This window comes from Dromaius novaehollandiae, chromosome 10 (genome assembly GCF_036370855.1).
Source record: "Dromaius novaehollandiae isolate bDroNov1 chromosome 10, bDroNov1.hap1, whole genome shotgun sequence".
Lineage (NCBI taxonomy): Eukaryota > Metazoa > Chordata > Aves > Casuariiformes > Dromaiidae > Dromaius > Dromaius novaehollandiae.
The window spans coordinates 12,647,138-12,666,914 of NC_088107.1; the positions used below are offsets into that span (position 1 = coordinate 12,647,138).

Here is a 19,777-nt window from a genome sequence, read left to right on the forward strand (position 1 = left end):
TCAGAAGATCTCTTTTACTGCTTTTTGCTCCCCTCACCCCCTTCCTGTAGTTGCTTGCTGAATGGGTGGATAAGTAGTTTCTACTAGTGATTTATTAACAGTTGTCGTCCTTTAAAGGAGAAAAGTGGAAGACTCCAAATGGAAGCATTCGGACAAAGCTGTGTTTCTGCTGTAGTTGTATTTTTATCATATCTTTCCTTACCCTGTTGGACTGCAGTTATGTTCATATTTGAGTAGTAATTACACTCCTCTGTACAGGTCTGAGTCAGAGCTCTCATTTCTCTATTTAAGAAGCAATTGAATACTTCTCTAGAGGTTTTGCTTAGTCTGGTGATAGTGGAAAATACTAGTGGCTGTTATTTATGATTGGACTGAAAATTGGTGAGGATATGAACCTGAGATTTCATTTATCTGATTGCTTACTAATGATCAGTTTGGGCAATTTGTATGTCTGTAATCTCACCCTTTCCATAAAGGCAATTCTGCTAACTTCTAGGAATAGCTACAGAAGTAAACACTGTCAGAGGAGACTTAGTCTTTCTGAGAGAATTTTCTGTTTTAAAAGCATGTTCCTGGCTTTCATGGCATGTGTGCTCATTATGATACATTCTGTCATGCTAACTCATTTTTCAAAGATGTCACTTCTGTCTCTTTCAGCTGGTGTGAGTTGGACTAACGTAAATTCCCAGGCTACTCAAAAAAAACCTTGGATAGAAAAAGCTCAGACATTCTCTAGAGGTGGAAGACAAGCTGAGCAAAGAAGTAGTTCACAAGTAAGTTATTAATGGCTCTAAACTTAAGCACTCTGTTTTTTGTACTGTATGAAAATAGCGAATTCAAAATGGATTAGAAAGTTAACATACAGAGAATAATCAATGAGAACAGTGAATAAAAAGTGTAGAAACTCAAGCTGGAAGTCAAGCCGAACTGACACCTCCAAATCACACGTGTTTTTGTGCTACCCCTATGTATTTTTGATTTCACATACTTGGCAATTTTCTGCCTATAGTATGTTCTTTCCATGCATCTACCTAGAAAGTAAGTTATGTGTATAAACTAACTTGTGAAATGAAGAGAGTGTGGGTGAACAGAAAAAACAGTGAAGCTATTCCTATACAGTAATGGGGTAGGGGGTGGGGGACGAAAAGGTAGGTAGGTTTATTGATCTCTTCACATTTTGAGATAGATAAAAATCTTGAACTTTCTAATGAAAGTGGTGAAATAGAATCCTGTGTTCTCACTTTTGTTGTCTTTGAAAATCTTGTTTTTATATTACTGTACCATCGTTATTAACAAATGCATTTCAATGGTTTTGTGCTAGAATTTGAAGAATATATTTTTATAAAATCTTATGTGGGACAGGATTTCTGTAACTAGTGTGTGAGGAGAAGCTGGCCTTCCTGATTTTGATCATTTCATTTGGGAGGGAGGGGAAGGTTAAAATGACTGTTTGCTAAGACCCCCTTTTTGCCCATATTTAGTTACTGCAGAGATGAACAGTAGAGCTCGAAATGGGAATTTTTTATCCTAGGCATGTCTGTACGTGCATTGAGATACTTGTTCAGTTTACGTTAGATGGATTTGTTGATTTGTCTTGAATATTCCCCTTTGGTAGTCTCCTGTCCTTATATTAAGAAGCTTGTTGTCCCTTGTATCTGGCAATCTAGCAGTTCTGGATTTGGCTGGAGGGGGGAGGTTGTCTCTTTAACATTCTGTAGCCAAATCAAATGCTTTTATAAAAGCAACTCTTTGCGGTTTATGGCACTGGGAGAGTAAGAGGAACTATCTTTTCATCTAGTAGACTCTCTAGACTTTAAATCTGCCAGTTATTTTAGATATTTAAAAACAAAGCTGGCACAAAGTTTTAAATGAGGTTTCACTAGCCAAATTCACTATACCTCAAGGCAGAATTGTTCTAGAAACTGACTCATTTCCTTTGAAATGAAACTTGCACCCAGTCCAAAGCAAGTTTTCTTGAGAAATACACCAATACAAGTGATCTAGAATTTCACATTCAAGGTACGCTTCATTTTCGGCCAGTGGCTCTTGTGTCTGGCTTTCCACCAACCCTCCACTCCATACACAGAAGAGTGTTTATACCGTATATTCTGAGGTCTCTGGTCTCCAGAGAACTCTGTGCCAATGTATTGTTATAAAACACATGCTGAAAAGGCAATAATCGCACATAGAAAAAAACTGTAGTGGGAGAAAGTCCTTTGGTTACAAACAGTTCCTCGGGATTCTCATCTCAGTTCTGTGGAGTCATCAAGAACTCCTGTGCTTACCTTCATGTTTGTTCAAAAGGACCTTATTTGAGTACTTTTCAGATGTCTGCTGTGATCTTAAATTAGAAATTTAGAGGTGAATGGAGATCCTGTATGCAAAGAGTTTGCCACTATCACACTTGATTGCTAGAAGAAAAAGCTTTTGAATTTCACATCTTCTAATGGTTAAAGCAGCAAATTTGTGGCAATATTCTCAGAGTAGTCACAATATTATCTTTAATGGAGGCTATGGCAATATACAACAGGCACTTGATCTGCCTATCTGGATATTGAGCCACGCTTGCTGCTTTGCTTTAATTTTATGGTTATATCAATTGAATCCATAAGCTGACCATCCTGTGTTAGTCTTTTAGTTACTACTTTGGTGGTGGAGGCAGCCTTATGTGTTCACAAAGAGCTTGCAAAAATACATTTTCCTCTTCTGTTGCTGTTGTGCCTTGCTTTGTGTCTATGCCCATGCTGAGTATGGCTGTTGAGACCGCTCTCGAGAAGAATCTTCTGGTTTTGGCAGCTGACTTTCAAGTCTCTTAACAAGTATAAAACCTTTCTGCAGTGAAAGAAAGCTGAGATTCCCTAAAGGTCCTGCTGATGTGACAGTTCTGCCCTGTAGCACCCATGTGGTGCAAGGGTCAGATTACGTTGTAGTTTTAATCTTCTGCGATATGTGGTCTGAATGAGGTGAAAGTGAAACGTTTGAGGATAGCTGTACTTCTGTAACCTTGGATAATTAATGTAACTGTCAAGTCTTAGAAAAGCTGTTCTGTGTGTGTGTATTTTGCATGGCTTTCTGAAGCGTTTAAATGCCTTTCGCCCTGACCCCAAGAACTTCAAGGATCCCTCTACCTAGTAGGACCTAGAAGGGAGCAGAGAAGTAGATGGCTTTTAAGTGTCAAGACAAACCTAGGCAAATCTGAGGATTTTAAAAACTTAGTGGGTAGTACTGGAAGCTGCTGTATTCTTTTCTACTTTGAAATACTACTGAAAAGTACAGCAGAAGACCAGTATAGCAGAGGAGTAGGAGTAAAGCAGTTCAGCAATGCTGGATTTAATTGCTCAACTATAAATTCATTGAAGCTTTTAAGAACAAAAAGCTGTTTAAGTTATACATTGACAAAATAATGTGAGATAGAACACTAGTAATATGGACCTGGTTTTGTTAGCAGTACAATTGACAGAGCTTTTTCAAGGATCTATTTAAACACAAGTTGTGGAGTAATGTTTTTAATCTGGATTAAGAACATAATTGAAGCTTTCAGCTGTACAACTGATAAACAGAAATTAAGACTTGGCAAAAACAGAAGTGCGTTATAGGCATACAAAATCTGCTTTGGCATTTTTGTTTCTTATTAGTATAGAATGGAAACACTTTGTGAATATAAATTCCCATTTGTGCCACAGCTAGGTTGCTTTGAGATACAGGTTTGTTAGGGCACCTACATCACCATGCCGTAGAGTCACCTGTTCTCTCTTTTAAACAATGAGCAAATGCATACTTATACGAAGCAGAATAATTCTGCAGAAAAGACACTCAGTCAGCAGAGTAAGGATTTTTACTTTGATAATTCACATTTCATATGATGTCCTGCAATGTTCTGTATTGAAACTAACTAGAAGAACTTCTCAGAGCAAAGAAAGGAAAAAAAAATCTGATAGCATTTGTAGAGTCCTTTTTTTCTCTTCCCCCCCCTTCTCTCTCCTTTAAGGCAAAACCCCAAAATACATAGCTTACTAAATCTAACTTCACAAAACTGTACCTTTCTTGTTGCTAATTAGTGAACGTGAATGTCTTGCATGCATGCACCCACACGCACATTTTGAAAAATTGAAATTGCAAAATATTGATCACATCCCTTATTTTTAGTCCGGTTTCAGATGCAGAGGCCACAGCACGTCTTCAGAAAGAAGGCAGAATGTGCAGAAACGACATGAAAAACCTCTAACTATGAGTCAGTCAAGTAGAACAGAGCAGAGTCCTGAACCTTTGTATTTTGAGGTAGTGTTGTATGAAAAATGCTTTCATGTTATAGTGAGATAAGTTAACACTGATAGTCTCAACATATAGATAAATGATAGTCTCAACAGGGAGAAGTTCCAAAGCATCTGGCTCTGAGGTGTGCCACATAGTGCACTGGTTTCACTTATACAGTGCTTTCTGTGTGTGTGTGTGTGTGTGTGTGTGTGTGTGTGTCTCTGTGCCAAAACTTGTACTGGGGTGTTGTGGAAAGTGTGAGGACTTAAAACCGTGGTTGTTTGTGGTTTTGTTTGTTTGGTTGGGTTTTTTTTGTGGTCAGCAAATTAAGTAGACAACTTTCAAGTAAACTTTTATTTACCTGAGAATAAAAATTAATGTATTCAGTGATTTTTATCTAATTGTAGTTAATTTCTCTAATGTACAATGCCAGTTTAAAATTTTGTTTTGAAAAAAGGTCATTTAGATATAGAAATCTCCTGTTGTTAATTTGGTTATTTGTGTCACTTTTAAGCCTTTCCATCTTAAGTTGGAACTTTAGGTAGGGATTCAATTCACTCACTTCTAGTTTCAGCCATTTCAGTTGATGCTTTTCATGTGACTTTCAGTTCCACACTTGTCACTTTTAATTTGTGTATTGTTTAGGATGAAGATGAGTTTCCAGAGCTAAATAGTGACAATGGGAGCAGCAAAAGTACTAACATCCAGCAGAAGATTACACCTAAAGTAGTAAGTAATTCTTCTGTTTTGCAAAGCAAACTAGCTTTTAGATAGAGGGAAGTTGTTTTGAGAATGCTATGATGTTAATATCCTTCTTTTATGACTCTGTTACAGTATTTTTAAGGTATTTGCAATACCAATCTAGACTTTAAAGAAATGCTAATTGAAATAACTAGTGGTGTAGAGAAGCCATGTTAAAGTAGGCTGCTGGATTTGAGATTGTCAGTAATGACTGAGACTGTAAGATGGACTTGATGGACACTTCTCCATCTTACTGATGGTGTGTTGTTCATAAACTCTGTGCTTTTTGAAATTTCATGATAAATTTTAAGTGAACATTAGACATGACATGATTTCTGAGACTGAAATTGATTTGGACTGTTTATTTAACTTTCTTTGTGCTAATGCTTAAATTACGTCCTGTGGTGCACTTTATTCTTTCTGACTCAAAGGGCTTGTATTCAGACTGCTGTTTTGGTGCAGACTTTTATTAAAATTGTTAAATCTACAAATATGTAACTACAGTTTTAGTTTTTCAGAATAACTGCTGATTATGTAGTTTGTTCTGAAAGGAAAATAAGAGAATCATTTCAAGATTGTACAAATGGATGCTGCAAAGATGGTCTTTTAGTCCTTGTATGATCCTACAGCAAAGCCTTTAAACAGATCACCTAGATTATTTCATCTATGTGACTGTTCTCCAAGAAAGTCAAGTCCTACATGAAATCTTTGGAGGGGGCACTTGAATTTAGTAATTAAACTGGAAAACATTCTGAAGAAATAATTGGAGATAAATATAATAATGTCTTTCTGTACAAAGATGAAATTATGCATAAATAACTTCTAGTTTTATCACCTTACTGTCTTATCTAGCTGTACTTAATTATTCTAATTTCATACTGCTGACCAAAACAATTGTTCATTTGGTTTATGGAGTGACACTCTTCCTATGAGGGAGGAAGAGAAATAAAAGAATTTCTTTGTGAGAGGCCTTTAATTGCATTTTATGTACTTTGTTTAAAATCCTAGTTGGATGACTTACCAGAGAATTCTCCAATCAATATAGTCCAAACACCAATTCCCATTACAACCTCTGTACCGAAGCGTGCAAAAAGTCAGAAGAAGAAGGCCTTGGCAGCAGCACTTGCAACAGCTCAAGAATATTCAGAGATAAGCATGGAACAGAAAAAACTCCAGGTCTGTGGCTTCTCTTCCTCCCACACCCTGCCAGTAGTAAAAAGGAATATATATTAGCTGTTAGTCCTTTTTACTCTGTAATAGCAAGAATCTTTGGAAAGACTGTTTTGCTGGTGTCTATCAGCATGTGATATTCATGTTGCAGGAGGCTTTGTCAAAAGCAGCTGGAAAGAAAAGCAAGACCCCTGTGCAGTTGGATTTGGGGGACATGCTAGCAGCTCTTGAAAAGCAGCAGCAAGCAATGAAAGCTCGTCAGATCACCAACACCAGGCCTCTTTCATACACAGGTATTTCTAATCTGCTTGACTCACTAAAAGCATTTTATGACAGTATAAATGTGAAATGTGATCATTCTGAACTCTTTCAATACTTTATTCTGTTAAGTTTTATTTTGAGGTATAAACATAAACTTGTGAGGAATTTCTTAATGCATTTATTTTTTTGAAAAATTCATCTGTACTATCTTGCCTCTTAGTTGCAGAATGCAATGGTGAATAGTCTTACAGAATTGAAGACAAACTTCTGTTAAAACACCTACTACTCAGATAGTGCTCACTTGTTGAGAGTAATTCAGTGCTAAAGTGAATATTTGAAAAGAACCGTACTAGGTCAAACAGAACATCTATTCCAGAATTCTCTTTTGGAAGCAGCATAGAGGGGGTATGTGTGACTGATGCACAAGGATACTTCTCCAGGATATTCTTCCAGCCTCTACTAATCATAGTTCAGGGCCTCCTGACCCAAGGTTTTCTCAATCCAAATTTATTTATTAATTAAATTAACCATCACTATTTCATCACATGCTTTTACTGTCCTTAAGGTCTTATGTCAGTGAGTTACTGCACGTTGTGTGGAAAAGCTCTTCCTTCCGCTGTGTGGTTTGTTTTTTGTTTTTTGGGTTTTTGTTTTGTTTTTTCTTTGTGCCCCACTCATAATTTCATTAGCCCTCATAGCCCTTTTATTACGAAGAGAATGAGCAATCATTCCCTGCTCTCCTTCTGTATAATTCTTAAAGATCTATCATCTCTTTTCCAGCCTGAAGAGTCCTGGTCTATTCAGCTGTTATTCCTTATATGGAAGTTAGTCCATATTTCTGATCATCCTGATTACCTTCTCTGTACCTTCTTGTAGTTCTACTGTATTTTTTTGGAGATGTGGGAGATCAAATATGCACAGAATATAAAGTTATGGTTCCACTATGAATTTATGCAATGGCTTGAATGCATTTTTTTTCTCCATTTCTTTTCCAACTCCTAATATTAAATTGGATTTTCTTAATGCTTGCTGCTGAATACAGAACTGATGTTTTCATAGTTACCTATTTTAACCGCCAGATTTTATTCTTGAACAGTAGCACATAATCTGGAGTTTGTTATTAAGCACATAGTTACCATTTTCCCTCGTGTGTGTTTCTTCATTTACCTGCTCTGAGTTTCAGCTGTGTTCAAATACTAATTCAAGTTGGCAAGATTACATCAAACAAAACTTGGCAAAGAACAGTTGGCACTTTCTTTGAAGACTGTTTGTTTTATTCTGTTTCTTACAGAAAGCATACTTAACTGCATGCTGCACTCCTTCCTCTGTTTTCCTGTCAGCTAACTAAAACTCAATGTCTAAATAAATATTTGCAATGTATCATATTAGTATAAAGTAACATAGTCATTTGAGAGAGATTCCTTACCAATGTTATAAAGTAATTACTTTCCTGGAATCCATAGCTTCCTAAAACATGAGGCTAAACTGAAGAAAGCTTAAACCATCTGGAAGCAACAATATCTGATGATGTAATTTTCCTGTCATTATGAACTGTTTTTTTCCAGGGAAGGAAAATGTACTTTGAGAATTCATCAGTGGAAATTCTGAAAGCAGTGCTGCAATAAAGCTGACATGTCTTTTAGTGAGACTAATACCTTTCTTGTGTTTAGTCGGCAGTGCTGCTCCCTTTCATACCAAAGAATCTGCCAATAGAAAGTCCTTAGCAAAGGGACAGCCAGCTATGGGTTGCCTTAATCCTTTGGATTCAACTGCTCCAAAAGTGAAAAGAGGAAAAGAAAGAGAAATTTCAAAACTGAAACGCCCTACAGCACTTAAAAAGGTAAACATGGCAACCATGGAGTATCTTGATCTGCATTCAAGCTTCAGAAATAAAAATTGTTATTTTTTCACTTGAGGTCTAGTGACCCTGAGCATAGAGTAAGGAATTGTAAGCTTCTGCTTCTAGTTCCTGTTACAGTAATGTCTTGTTCTTTGGATTTAGGCATGTAACGTGACTTTTCTACACCCCTAGCAGATTAAGGATAATGCATGTCCATCTCAATAGCAGTTGCAAGAACTTTTTACTATGAGCGTTAAGTCATATGGGCAAAGCTAGGTGAGTTTTTCCATGTCATAGAGCCCTAGTATTGTAGGGCAATGTAGTATACTAAGCTAAATCCCCCCTCCTTTTTTTAATGGGTATATAATTTGAAGTAAAAGGCTGGGGTTTTTTTTTGTTTTGTTTTTTTTTTTTTTAATCGAATGAATTTAGAATTCAGTGTGTGTATGTATACACACAAAAAATAAAACGAATATGTGCATAGAGATACAATACATTATATGAAGAAGGTAAAATACAGAAAACCTAGCTTTACAGAAGGAAGAAAGTGTGAAAGTTCCTCAGTGTTACACTCGTGTACCACAGTTCTTGTCAGGATCACTTTGTCAAATGGGCAGTCGGGATTTGGCAGGGCTATGTGTGTATGACAGTTGGCATGGGCTAATTTGCATTTTTTGCTCTCCTCAGCAAGCTTGTTTTTTCTGACTTATCCATGGCGTATTTGGGCTAGAGAAATCCAGAGCAACCTATTCAGAAAAGCTTTCCAACCTGTCTGTTGTCAAGGCCTTTGCATTTTTTTTTCCTTTTTTCATTATCCATCATAATAGCAGCAAAATATCTGGCTGCTTTGTTTTGTTTATGCCTTTGTTACTATAAATGAGAGGATTCTATCGGTAGCATTCTTGTGTAAGGGGTGTATGCATGGTGTGGGTCCTTCGTAGGTGGGATTTTTTGTGTGTTTTTTGTGTGTTTTATTTTAAAACGAGTGGGGATGAGGAATTGTTGATAAGCGAGTGTTCTTTACCAAAAGAAGCTTTGAAAGTACTTAGTATTTAAAACAAAGTAATTTGCATGAAATACTATCTGTGATCAATGAGGAAACTTGAAATGGCGTCAGTTTTTTTTTATTATTCTGGTGTGAGTAGGAAGGTTTGAAACACGTTGGCTAACTTTTATTTATTTATTTATTGTTCAGTGAAATGGGACACTTTTCTTTGTTGGTATCTGTTTTTTCAGGTGCTGACAGTTGCTATTTTTTTTCCCAGATTATTTTGAAAGAGAGAGAAGAAAAGAAAGGCCGTTTATCAGCAGATCATAGCCTTTTGGGATCTGACGAACAGAAGGAGGTTCATATTAACTTGACTGGTGATCAGTCTCAGGAACTGGCCTCTCAAGAAGGTCTGTCTCTCTCCTTTTTTCTTTTTCCTCTTTCTCTCTGTCTCTCAGAATAAACCTCGCGTTGCAGTAATCAACTCATTTTAATATGTTGTCTTTTTTATAACATGCAACACCTTTTATTGGTGTTAGCTTTTATTGTAATTTTTTTGACATTACGATATACTAGAAATTAGAACCCTCTTTTTCTGAAATGCCTTGTCTGTACTTCAGTCGTGGAAAGCTCAGTCCAGAATGTGTTCTGTTTGCTTAATCTCTGTACAGCCTTTTAATTTATTTCTCTTGGATGGATGTTTCAAACACCTCAGAGTTTGTTATAGGAAAAAAAAACCTTTTTTTTTTTTTTTAGTCGATGAAACTTGATCTTCCTCGGTAGTGATTGCATGGTGGTGATCTGCTTTCAATTTCTTGTGGGCCGTGCCATGTTGATCAGAGTGCATTTTAATGATGAGCAAACTGAAAGTTCTCCAGACAGAAGTTTAAAACTTTGAATAAGAGTTTCCAATTTGCTGAACACTCCTGTCAGTAAACTGGAGTGTCCAAACTGTCCATTTACAGTGACAGCTCTAAGCAACAAAGAACTTCCAATGTCCTTTGGGGTGGTGGGTTTTTTTTTTTTTCCCCTTTCTCTACCCAGTCCCTTTGGGGTGGGGGAGGGGAGGGTCAAACTACCAATACTGCAGATGTGCCACTTCAAAACTTTTCTTCTGAATGATGTTGTTTCTCGAAAATTTTGCCTGACTTTAGCTGACTGAAGATCAGTGTGAAAATCTTAAGTATTCCAGGGAATAAATTAATTAGACTATGTAAGTAGTAGAAGAATTATTGGAAGAAGTTGCAGCATTTTGGGCATGTCTTCCTTTCTGTTCTGTCCTTTTTCCAAACTTAGCTTTGGATTTCATTTTATGAATAGTCAAATAGCACTTATTTACCTAACCCACGCTGAGTGTCTGCTATGTGCTTGTTTAGCTTTTTGTTTTTTCTGCCTCTCAACTACCCCTCTAGGGAACAACACTGTTTAGTGTTTTCAGAATGTAATTTGGAAAGAGTGTGGGAGAGACTGGTGATAAATGTGATACTGTTACTTTTATGTAAAAGTGCCTTTGCATTTTATAATGTTTGAAATCTGTTTTTCAGAAACTGGGCTAAGTATGCCTAGTGATACTTCACTCTCGCCAGCAAGTCAGAATTCTCCGTACTGCATGACTCCAGTGTCCCAAGGCTCACCTGCTAGTTCAGGAATAGGTAGTCCAATGGCATCTTCTGCAATAACCAAGATTCACAGCAAGAGATTCAGAGAGTAAGAGTTCTGCCTTATTCACATAAATTTGAAGTTTGCACTTATATCACCCTCATTTTTAAGTGTGAATAGGTTTAGTAGGCTTAGAAGCTGAGGTAGCATAAACTACCTTTTCATCCGTACAAGTATGATCAGATTTTTCTTTTTTGCTTTCCATAGATGGATGTACGTGTGTGCACAAACATGTGTGTATATATACATGTATATGTATGTGTGTGTATATATATGTGTGTATGTATACATATACTTCAGGTTTTCCTTGGTTGCTGCAGTGAGTAAGCTAAATAGAAGTATTTTGAAAAGGAGATTTCTTTCTCTCCCTTTTTTTAAGGAGGGCTACATTCACTATGGAGGGAAAGAAGAATATTTATGAATGATGAAAATTCTGTAATGTTCACTCTTGTTAAAACTTTTTTTTATATACACCAACACATTTTTATAGAGTATCAAATTAAGGAGAGGACTAGTTGCTTGTGACACCTAATGGAGTTTTTGGGGGGTTGTTTATTCTTTTTGCTTTACTTCTTGAGGTAGGTAGAGTTACTGGAATACTAAGTGCTTTTAGGATTTTTTTTGTTTTTTGTTTCTTAGCCTAATGTATACAGTCTGACTTCTAAATCCTTTTTCATGGCTTTGGATAGCGCAGTTTCGTGGAAATAAAATATTTTTTATTTGATAAAAGAAAAGGCCCAATGAACTAGTACTGAGCATGTGCTGTGCTAATTTTGATGTTTCTTGAATTGACAGATACTGTAACCAGGTTCTAAGTAAAGAAATAGATGAGTGTGTGACTCTGTTACTGCAAGAGCTTGTCAGCTTCCAGGAACGGATTTACCAAAAGGATCCCATGAGAGCTAAAGCAAGGAGAAGACTTGTTATGGGGTTGCGTGAGGTTACTAAGCATATGAAGTTAAACAAAATCAAGTGTGTAATCATATCGCCCAACTGTGAAAAAATCCAGTCAAAAGGTATAATTAATAAAAACAAAGTGATGCATTTAACAGCATTGTATTTACAGTTTTCTCACACCACTGAGTAGCACTGATTAGCAAGGTTAGCAGCATTTTTCAGTTGTGCTAGATGTAATACTCAAAATCAATTGTGTAATTGCCACTCTGTATGTACTTCATTCTATTCTGTTCCATTCTGGCAGAAGCTAGTCTGAGGGGTGAATAGCTTAACAAAAACCAGTTTTGCATCCAACAGACTCTTATTCCATTCAGTATTTGATGCATCTGAGCTCTGAGTGCTTTCCAGGAGGATAAATTCCTTCCTCTATGTGTAGGCTAGTCAGCATATTTTGCCACTACCAGAAATGCAAATAGAGGTTTCCTGAGATAAGAGAAAAGCAAAGCTCTCCAAGAAAATTGCTGAGACAAACTCTTACAATGTGTAGAGTAGTAACAGAGAATACAAAATATCTCTGAACAGAAGCACCTTGATCTATATGCACAGTAGTGTATATTTGGTTATACTGTGGTACATAGGTTTTTGTATCTGCCTAGTCCTGTCTACTATCTTCCTATCTACAGCAATGCTAGTTTATTTTAAGCAAGTGCTGAATGAAAACAGCTGCTGACTGTGTGAACTGTAATTATCAGTTAAAACTTCGATAAAAATTGGGGCACAGATTTGTATCCTGTCATACCATGACTTGAACTGACTAGATATCTATTTACGATTGTTTTCTCCTAAGGTGGATTGGATGAGGCTTTATATAATGTAATAGCCATGGCACGGGAACAAGAAATTCCTTTTGTCTTTGCTCTTGGACGTAAAGCTCTTGGACGTTGTGTGAACAAACTGGTTCCTGTCAGTGTAGTGGGTATCTTCAACTACTCAGGTGCTGAGGTGAGTATCTCACAGAAATGGCTGGAGTAAATCATTATGCTCCGTTTAACTAAGAACTGATTTGTCGTGGAGAGCACATCAAATGAGTACACAGTTTATACTGGCCTTGACTTGATCTATACTAGGGTCTGTTTTTTCTTTGAAATTGCTTGCTTATTTACAGAACTGAGAGACCAATGTGATGAAAAACTTTCTATACGTTTTGGTTAGACTTGAAAGGCCACCTGAAACTCTTGTGAAGGCTTAAGGTTGCAAGGCATACCAGTATCTTAAAGTAAGCACATCTCAATTGTGTAAATGTGGAATAGCATTTGTATGAAACAGAGCAGAACTACTTTTCAGTCAGACGAAAGGTATTTGGAGCTGATAAGCTTAAGGCTGAATATTTGGTGTAGCTTTGGTTAGAAGTAGTACTGTAAAGTGGAAAATTATTAGCAAGAACTACTGAATTTTATTTTTTAATATATATTAATCCTCTAGGACCTATTTAATAAGTTGGTATCACTGACTGAGGAGGCCAGAAAAGCATACAGAGATATGGTTGCAGCAATGGAACAGGAACAGGCAGAAGAAGCCCTGAAGAATGTCAAGAAGGCACCCCATCATATGGGTCATTCTCGTAATCCCTCTGCAGCAAGTGCTATCTCATTCTGTAGTGTTATTTCAGAACCCATATCTGAAGTGAATGAGAAAGAATATGGTAAGTGTTCTAAAACTTTTGCAACTAGAAGCTGGAATCTTCCACATACTGCTTTTTTTAAAACATAACTAAAACAATTTTTTTCCCCCTAATTTATAGTAATTAAAATTTTCAGGGGTAATACAAGATTGGTTAGTTTTCTGGTACTTCTACAAGTAAATTTTCCTAAACTACGTGGGAAATAATGATTAAGTTCTATTCCTCAGAAGTCTTACAATTACCTAATGCTGTTTTGCTGATCAAAATCACGCTGAAAGCTAGTGGCAGGAGACTTCCGTCAGCAGAGACGAGTTCTCCAGTTCTGTTGAACTGATACTGAAAGGTACAGTAATAAGACTGTACCAAGCACAGAACTGATTAGGTGATTGAGGAAGAACCAATGACAAAAAGATGACAAGTGTCTAGGAGCTAGATTACTGAGGTTATCTGAAAGATAGGACCTTTAGTGTAAATCTTGAAATTTGAGATAGCAGTGCATGATTGTGAAGGATTATTACAGTGTGAGAGCATCAGACCAATTTATGTATTGGCTCACTTATGAATAATAAGTAATAGAAAAGGGGGGAAAACAAAAATGATCGTTTGAGGTCAAAGATTCTTTTTCTTTTTCAATATCTCTTTAATTTGCATTAAAACTATCTTGGTTTTAGTTAATTCTTTTATGGTGTCTCAAGCTAGCTTCACTTGTCAAGCATTTTTCTACAAATCATTAAAGGGTCAACACTAATATTGTGGTGGTTTTCTGTTTCTAATAGAAAATTGAGTGCAAAGGTATTTGGTCTTGCTTCTAATTACATTCACTGTTATGTTCAGTGCTTCTGCAGCATACACAGGAAACCAAGTGCACAAATTTTCAGACTTATAGTACGTGTTTTAGGTTACTATTGAAACAAGCTTCTGTCACAGGTTTTTTCTCCTGTTGTTTCTCCCTTTCCTTTCCTCCCTACTTAACTAAAATTGTTCTAGTGAAGTATAGCATAATATTAAAATGTTTACCTCAACTGCTATTTAGCCAATTTTGGGATGTTCAAGGGAAATATTTTTATATAGAAATAATTAATCTGTTTCATGTTCAAACTTCTTTTGAAACTTGTAGAAACAAACTGGAGAAATATGGTGGAAACATCTGATGGGTTAGAAACATCTGAAAATGAGAGAGAATCCTCATGTAAGACTGCAGTTCCAGAAAAAGCTGGTAATGGTCAAATTGAAAAAGCCGCTCTTAATAAACAGCCACCTCTGGCTACAACTGGGACTACCTCAGCAACAAATCATGGAAAAGTCACACCAGGTGAAAAAGAAGAGGTGAAACCAGATGACAATCTGGAATGGGCCTCACAGCAGAGTACGGAGACAGGATCTTTGGATGGCAGCTGCCGAGATCTGTTGAATTCCTCCATGACCAGTACTACCAGTACTCTTGTACCAGGAATGCTAGAAGAGGAGGATGATGAGGATGAGGAAGATGATGAGGATTATGCCCATGAACCTATTTCTGTAGAGGTTCAGCTTAATAGCAGAATTGAATCTTGGGTTTCAGAGACCCAGAGAACTATGGAGACTCTTCAGCTTGGGAAGACCCTTAGTGGTGCTGAAGAAGACAATGCAGAACAAAGTGAAGAGGAAGAAATAGAGACTTCTGAGCACGTCGATCCAGTCACTGATGGTGAGGAATGGACAACTGATAAGCACGCAAGTAACACGCAACATAAACCCACCATCTGCAGTTCTTTGAATAAAGAACACACAGATTCCATCTATATGCCGTAAAAAATGAGCAGAAACTCAGGAACTTTTTAGAAACTAACTGTTGTAAAGGTTGCAGCCATTATTTCGTATGCTTCATCTCAACATTTTGCACTGTTGAAACATTTAGTATGTGTATTTAATTCACACATTTTTGTAGCTGTCTTTGTTACTTGTTTGATTCAAAAACTAGCTTAGCTTTTAATCAGTATGTATTTCCCAGAACAGAAACTGTGTGAAGACCTGTCAGTAGGTATTCATTTGATCTTTTGTAAAAGGAAACATCTTGTAACTGACCAGTTTTAAGCAAAATTCTTTTTAAGATGTGACTGTTTAGCTCATTTTCAACAGAAAATCTGCATTTTAAGACTGACAAGTTACCAACATTTTACATGCTGTTATGCCAGTTATGTCAATGTATTTGGCCATCATTTTCTAGTTATAGCTAGAAATAAAAGTAAGATTTTCTTTCTCTTTAAAGAGAACCTACAAAACCCTGTCTGCAGTCATAATGAAAAGTAAATAGTAGGGAAATCTATGCATGATTCTTATGCTAAGATAAATGTAGCTTTTTAGTTGGTCTTGGTGCCCATTAAAAAGCTGCGGACAGTTGAGATGGTTACAGTAAGCTATAACAACTTTGATTCCAGAATAACTTTAAACCAGAGGGGTAAATAATTAATGTATTTATTATTATTATTATTATTTACAAAATGGAAATACTGCATTAAAAAAAAAAACAGGAAAGAGAACAAATTCCCCATGCTCTCTGCAGTCACTGTCTGCCAAACCACACTAAGTGAATCATTAACCATAATCCCTATCCAGGGTTTTAATGAACTGATGACTTCCTCTTTCTCCTGTCACTTACCTCAGGAATGCTGTTATGCATAATGTTATCTACATAAGATTGCAAAAAGCAGGAATAATCTTTTAACAGCGAGTATGAATGATATAGAGGCTCAGTGTATTGATACGTTCATCTGCATGCTTTGATCCTGGCCACCCTCCTGTTGAGTTCAGGATGGGTCTTAACAATTCTCACTGATAAAGTGACCTCTCTTGTCTGTTCCCACTGTTGCAGCAGCCTTGAGGGTAGACCTCTAGAGTAGAAAAGGAAGTAGTTATTCCAGGAAAGGGGGAAGTGCCATGTAGTATCGGGAGGTGTTTCACTGGTTCAGAGGTAAAAGAAACAAAACACACCCCTGCCCTGAATAATACATGTTACTAGATAATTTTTCCGTATTTTGTTCTGAATTTTGAAGTGAAGTCCATTAACTGATGATGAGCTTATTCCAGATTGAAGATGGAGTATATGTCTAAACCTTGCATGCAAGGAGTCTGTTTTCCATCTTTGTCTTACACTGGCAAGAGATGTACCGAAACTGCCAGCAGCAAGAGCTTCACTACCAGAGCAGCCAAAGAATAACTTGCATGAATAACATTTTTATGGCAAACGTATGTTTGTTTCAATTCCGCTTGTCTCTTTTTTTTTTTTTTTTCCTCTTGATCACTTGCATAAAAACACATAAAAATCTGGGTAGTTTGAATAACACAAGGAATGTATAGCTTAGTTACGTGTTTAGCCCACAACTTTAGTAACATGGGACCAGCGCTTCTAGTATTTGCAATGCTGGCATTTTAAGTTGCACTGGGAAAACAAGACTCTGGGTTTAGAAATCATCTACTCCTGTTTTTTGGATGCTAATGAGAATAATAGAAACTGTGTGTATTATGTAAATAATGCTTTGGGTAGGTGTAGGCATAGCAAATGCTATGTAGATAAGCAGTAGAGAGTGCTGCTAGGACAACTGGCTGTTCTGTCACGTTCTTTGTTCCTTAATGTAATCTTCCTAGGTATTAGAACAGGCATTTTATAGGAAAACAGAGTAAGGAATGATGCCTCCTGAATGTTAACCCCTTTACTATATGTGTGGCAGATTTCTACTGTCTGTATGTTTTGAGAGTCTCTTTGCTTTAGGAAATGATAGGTGTTTGAACTGCTGAAAGGCAAAACTTGCCCTTGGATGTGTAAGCACCTCAGCACCAGCTGAGATTAGTGTCTACAATGAGGGCAAAACTTTACCAGAACATTTAAAAAACTGAAAGATAAAAAAAACAAAGGTATTTGTAGTTCTCCTTTTGCTTTTTCAGTGCCAGTGATTCAAATAACTTTTGATCTTGAAGTATTAGCATCAAAGGCGCATCTTTTTATATGCCTTTTCTGAACTTGGACTGTCATTTTAAGGTTTTTTGACATTTATATCAAAATGGAAAAATTCTTGTAATATTCAGCCCACTACTTAACTGCAATTTTGCTACAGATTTAATATAGTTCTTAAAAGTGATGCAGCACTTCTAATATCTCTCAGTTTGCCAGCAAATAAGGAACCGTTCTCTTTTTAAAATGTGACAGATCACCCGTAGAGGGGCAAACTGAAAATGACTAAAGGAAACTATTTTTAGTGCTTCCTTTTTTGATAAGCTGGGAATGAGCAATAATTGTGTGAATGAAATTGCAATTCCTTTGGGCTTGATCCATTTGCATCTAAAATTAGGGAAGTTCCTTGCAGCTTGAAGCACTTGAGAAGAGTATCTCACTGTGGTAATTTTGATTCTGCTAGCACCAGAATTTAAAAAAGCATAAAAATGTTTTACAATACCATGTTTTTTTTAAAGTAGCTGAATTTCTATTTCGGTATAGAAGTGTGCAGTTTATACAGGTTGTTACTGTCCCAAGAAAAGATGTTTCTGTAGTTATAGGTGTATAGATATTTTTGTTGTGGAAATGAGTACTCAGAAAACAAATCTACTTTTCTTAAGGCATTCTTTTATAGAATTGATTTCACCATTTAACTCATCTGGTAAAATCAAAAATAATGTATCTGTGGTAGGGGTAGGGATCTTTTAAGACTGATAGAGGTGGCTATGTATACAACCTATTTATATAATACTTTATCTCTGTAAAAATAATAATAAAATGTGGATGGGAATATGATAAGGGAAAAAATCCTGAAGAACTTTTGTCCATAATTGGACCAAGTAAAAATGTCTAAGGTTGTAGGACCTGCTCCTGCAAACACACACTTATGAGCATTAGTTCCACTGCCTTAAATCAGTGGACCTATTTATCTGCTTAAATTGTGTGCAAGTATTTGTAAGATTGGAGCTAAACAGTGACAGATAGTATCGACCTGTGTTTTAAAAATTAATTATAGAAAATGTTCAATAATGCACTTGTTTTCTTCTGATAAGAGGTGTCTTATGCTCATTTGGGTGGGTGGGAGCTTACACAATGTGATTCAGTCCAGTTCTTTAACACAAGCTTAAATTTTAATAGCGTTACTTAAATACATATGTAAAAAAGTATTATCGTTTGAAAAGCTGCTGTTTGCTGAAACTGTCATTAAGTATTTTCTGTGAAGTTGTGCCAACTAATGAAACTGTTCAACTGATTTCAGTGTTATCCATTTAAAAATTAGATAGGAGGATTTGTTTACAAAACGGAAAACCAGCAGAAGCAAGCCATAGAGACAAATGATGCGAGTTTCCTACCCACCTGGCCACACGCAAGGAAATGTTAAGAGTATGTAACCCAAAACTCCAATCTGCCGAATGATGACACTGAAAGTAGAAACCCAGTTGGCACAGCCCACCTTCTAAATGTTCATAAATAGTTCATATATTTTACTTTTAAATAGATTCTAATAAAGCTGTTTAATCTTAATGTCTTAAAATTTGTAGTAATATTTAGGTTAAAGCAGTAGAAAAATCATTATGAAATACAATATGAAGGGTTTTGTTCATTTCTTTTTTGCTGTATGAAGGATAATTGTTCTGTCTACCGTACTTTTTGGAGTAATAACAGCTTTTTTGCACTATGTAAATACTAGTGGGGATTCTTCCATAACTAATAAAAATGATTGTAGAAATTCATGGCTTCCACACAACGGTATGTTTGTTCCGCGGCTGCTTTATCCTGAGTTCATGTTCTCGAATGCTGCCCTGGCACTTCTGATAACTGCAGAGGTGGAAGACTTCCTGCCAAGCCCCTGTTATGCTGTCTGTGGCCACAGGGTGGAGAAGGCAGGCGGTGGCCCTCCCCTGGGGCGCTGGGCCATGCCCCAACGGCGAGCTGGGCCTCTGCGGTCGCCTTGTCTGCGTGGTCACTGGTAGAGAAGCTGAAGAGAAACACGGGGCTGGAAGAGGATTTCCTGCATTAGGGAGTCCCGTTGCCTGTCTTCACAGGTTCTGTGCCGTAGCATGACCTGAAAAATGTTACGTAATATAGAGAAATCTGCTGTTCCTCGGAGATCCTGGTAACAAAATAGGTCAAGAGTGCTGTCTTGAAAATAACATTTCACTCTAGGAGCGCAAGAGTAAGAACAACCACTTCCCCAACACAGCCACCTCTAAAAATCAGGATCTCTTGTGTACTGCGAAGGTAAGAGAATTCAAGTTGACATCCTCTTATTACTGTACGTTTTGAAACAACACGAAGTTCTCAACGTGTCATCCC

The 19,777-nt window shown here is 36.8% G+C and overlaps 1 protein-coding gene across 2 annotated transcripts in view; it reads left to right on the forward strand.

Moving 5' to 3' along the window:
• The window catches only part of SECISBP2L (SECIS binding protein 2 like), a 33,253-nt gene extending 14,059 nt beyond the window's left edge, over positions 1-19,194 (forward strand). The window contains exons 7-18 of one of the 2 annotated variants that reach the window (XM_064517330.1): positions 658-773; positions 4,147-4,278; positions 4,900-4,983; positions 6,004-6,171; positions 6,317-6,458; positions 8,097-8,266; positions 9,532-9,664; positions 10,799-10,961; positions 11,709-11,929; positions 12,658-12,812; positions 13,293-13,512; positions 14,609-19,194. In XM_064517330.1, the coding sequence (XP_064373400.1) occupies positions 658-773; positions 4,147-4,278; positions 4,900-4,983; positions 6,004-6,171; positions 6,317-6,458; positions 8,097-8,266; positions 9,532-9,664; positions 10,799-10,961; positions 11,709-11,929; positions 12,658-12,812; positions 13,293-13,512; positions 14,609-15,282 (2,378 nt within the window). In that variant the 3' untranslated portion in view covers positions 15,283-19,194. The remainder of the gene's footprint in view (positions 1-657; positions 774-4,146; positions 4,279-4,899; positions 4,984-6,003; positions 6,172-6,316; positions 6,459-8,096; positions 8,267-9,531; positions 9,665-10,798; positions 10,962-11,708; positions 11,930-12,657; positions 12,813-13,292; positions 13,513-14,608) is intronic. The other variant, XM_064517331.1, reaches the window with a different exon arrangement.
• Positions 19,195-19,777: the final 583 nt, after the last annotated feature.